General features: G+C 42.8%; 1 protein-coding gene across 1 annotated transcript; it reads right to left on the bottom strand.

The window, feature by feature from the left end:
• Positions 1 to 1679: 1679 nt before the first annotated feature.
• On the bottom strand, positions 1680 to 3054 carry LOC123649403 (olfactory receptor 2T6-like). The gene is made up of 2 exons (XM_045567523.1): positions 3014 to 3054; positions 1680 to 2654 (listed from the first exon to the last, which is right to left on the bottom strand). Exon 2 carries the CDS (start codon positions 2637 to 2639, stop codon positions 1680 to 1682), a length of 960 nt encoding a protein of 319 aa, XP_045423479.1. The 5' UTR covers positions 2640 to 2654; positions 3014 to 3054.
• Positions 3055 to 3496: the final 442 nt, after the last annotated feature.

The raw sequence follows: 3496 nt of genomic DNA, 5'->3' as shown, positions 1-3496 counted from the left end.
ATTTATCATTTTACTTTGTCATTAAAATCTTACGAGGAAAAAATTTGTATTAACTCAAGTTTTACCGAAGAGGAAATTGAGCCTCAGATACATCACATGATTGACAGAAGTTTGCATGGTCTTTCTGTGGTGCTGAAATTGACACTGTTCAGTTCTCATGGATCATTGCCCCCTATCTCTTCTGATTTATTGTGTCCCTTGTACCTCAACATCTTCTGGGTTGGAAATGCTTAGTCATATCATATGGCACATGGCATTTTCCAGGGCAGGATGACAAGGCTGAAGAAGATGAGAATCTCCAGAGAGCCTTGGGAAAGCTGCCCCTGGTCTACAACTGATAACCCTGCTCAGTTAGATAGGACCAGGTCTACTTTCTCAATTAACTTGTCAGCCCAACTCACAGTGTTCCAAGGTGGGCTGTTCTATTTGTTATTATTTTTACTATTATTTTAGAAACAAGGTCTTGCTGTGTGGCCCAGGCTGGAGCCCAGTAGCACAGGGCTGTTCTGTTTGGCTAAAGATTTTGTCTAATACAGAGAAGTTTTTTCAGCTCAATAGGAGGTCTGGCTATGTTTCATTCAGCCATCATCTCTCATATTTGTGAACAGTAGAACATCACTGAACCCAGCTGTGGTTTTGTGGAACTGTTAAGAGCACAAAGCCTGGGATAGCAGCATGCAGAGGTGACCCAGAGTATCTGGGATGTGGTCCTGGTTTTTATTGCTGAGTCTATGATTTAGGCCATTTTTCTCCAGGTCTCGGCTTTCTAAAAAGAAATGATACTACATCATTAACAAAGAGGTTTCCAGCTCTAACTTTCAATTGAAAGGCTGGTTATTTCCTTCTCATTTTTCCAATGCAAAAGCCAGTGCTGAAAAGAAGGAAAAAATGCTCTGTCCACAATTTCTTTGGAAGAAAAAGATTGGTAGAAATAGCCCCACTAAAACTAACATCTACAGGGAGATGCCAGAAGGCTAATCCTAAAGAATTGTAGAGAAGGCTGGAAAGTGATTACAGAAATTGCTAGTAAATGGGTGCACTTCTTTCTCAACTATCTTTCACTGTCTCTATCAATGTAACAATTATTTGCCACATAAAAGAGTAAGACGGCAGAATCCTTCCCGTATAGAGGTTTAGTCTTGGCCTTTCTACCAAACACATGATTCTTTTTTTTTTTTCCAGCTCCAAATTTAGATAAAGGAGGAATGTTTTCAGTTGTTACTCAAAGAAGAGATATCAGTATTTTCTAAATCCTTGTGTGAATCTGCATAGATACCCCTTTTAAAGTTGATGACAATTTACTCTCTTTCAAAGTCTTTCAAATGTTGACATTCCTAAACCTTCTATAAACTCTTATCTATGGACAGTTTAAAGAATGTAGTCAAAATCACCAATTTTTATAAGGCCATTGAAGATGGACAGAGTACGTAATATTAACCAGAGTTTTGTGGACATTCATATACATGAATTGCAACCAGAGAAGTTGTATGACATGAATTGAAATCAGTGGAAACAAAGAATAAACACAAGTGCTATTAATGGAACTCTGCCATTACTTGCATGTGAATGTTATGGTAGCGCCACATTTGGATGTGGCATTGGCAGTTGCTGCCAGAATGATCCATGTTATCTAGGATGGAATCCCATATGCCCTGAATGGACACAGAGGTCTTAGCGTGTCAGAATTCTTTTCTTGTCACATCACAGGCCCTCTGGCATCTTGCCATAACCCTCCTCCAGGCCTCCATCACGTCCCTGTTCCTCAGACTGTAGATGAGAGGGTTTAACAGGGGGGTGAGGATGGTGTAAAAGGCAGAGAAGACCTTGTCTTTGATCGGGGTGCGGTGGGATCTGGGAAGCATGTACGTGTACAAGGCAGCCCCATAGAACAGAGTCACCACGATCACGTGTGATGAGCAAGTGGTGAAGGCCATCCTCCTCCCTTCTGCCGACTTGATCTGCTGCACTGCGATGAGAATCCGGGTGTAGGACGCCATCACCACAGAGAAGGGGATCAGCAGCATCATGACACAGCACATGTACATCACCGTTTCATAGGCGGCTTTGTCCCCACAGGCCAGCCTCAGCATGGTGGGTGCCTCACAGAAAAAGTGATTGATCTCGTGCGAGGCGCAGAACAGGAGACTCATGGTGATGGGGGTGAGGAGGAAACTGTCCAAAGCACCACCAAGCCAGGAGCTGGCCAAGATCATCCAGCAGACCCACCGGCTCATGAGGACAGGATAGCGGAGGGGGTGGCAGATGGCCACATAGCGGTCGTAGGCCATGAGCCCCAGCAGGAAGAATTCAGCCCCCACAAAGCCCATGTAGAGAAAATACTGGGCTGTACAGGCAACAAAGGAGATGATCCCCTTGCCCACAAAATAATCAACCAGCATCTTGGGCACGATGGTGGAGCTGTACATCACGTCAATGAAGGAGAGGTGGCTGAGGAGGAAGTACATGGGGGTGTGGAGGTGAGGGTCTGTGTGGACCAGGAAGATGGTGACCCCATTGGCTGTCATGGCCATGAAGAAGATGGCACAGATGGCACTGAAAAGGAATCCTGAGGCTTTGCTGTGAGTGAAGAGCCCCGTGAGGGTGAAGTCACTGGACAAGGTCCTGTTGTCTTCATCCATGGTGTTGAGTTTGACCTGGAGGCATAAGAACAGATGTACGGGGTTAAGGAAAATCACAAAAGATAAAATGAGTCATTCAAAAATGTCTGTATAAGCATTATTAAATTAATTATCTAACTAATATCAAACAGTTTTTGGTGGGATGGATTTACAGCTTCTTTTCTCCTATTACTTCTTGGTGAAGAGCAATTCCAAAGCAGAGTCCCTGTGGCATGAAGATGAGAGGGCATTTGGCAATGGTGCTTGGTTTAAGGGAGTTTAATTACTATTGCAGAGCGCCTGGGCCCTAGAGAAGATCCTTCACTCAGACTTGGCTTCATTTATTTAAAATATGGTACAACTACAAGACAACTGATTCAAGAAATTCACATTACCAAATACAGCAATTCAAAGATGTTTGATGAAATTGGGCATTTTCAAGATAATCTTGAAACTGATCAGTCTCATGTAAAAAATAACCATAAATTGTAGACATGGCTGAAAACTATGGTGAACTCTAGTTAATAAAAGGATCACAGCGTCCTTCATCTGATCACTGACCGTCCTTATTGTTCCTTCACTCAGTTGTCAGTTTCTCATTGATTCACACACCAAATCTTTATTCATGGAGAGTTCTGTGCAGTGTTCTCAGCTCTGCGGATACTGTAGTAAACAAAGGAGATTGTGTCTCCTGTGATTCACAATCTAGCTGTGGGAGAAGGACAATAAACAAGTAACAAAGGGGAACCACGGTTCCAGGTAATGCCTTAAGAGCTTTAAGGAAAACATTAACACAGACAGTGAAAGATGACCAAAGATAAGCAATGTGAAAATCGGGAAGAGGTGTTACTACAGAATTAGTAGCAAATGTAACATTT

Source organism: Lemur catta, chromosome 13, assembly GCF_020740605.2.
Source record: "Lemur catta isolate mLemCat1 chromosome 13, mLemCat1.pri, whole genome shotgun sequence".
NCBI lineage: Eukaryota > Metazoa > Chordata > Mammalia > Primates > Lemuridae > Lemur > Lemur catta.
This window is presented reverse-complemented; position numbering and strand designations above follow the sequence as displayed.

What these genes read in the sequence shown, in the direction of transcription:
- LOC123649403 (XM_045567523.1), bottom strand. Translation starts at nt 2,639, where the DNA reads ATGGATGAAGACAACAGGACCTTGTCCAGTGACTTCACCCTCACGGGG.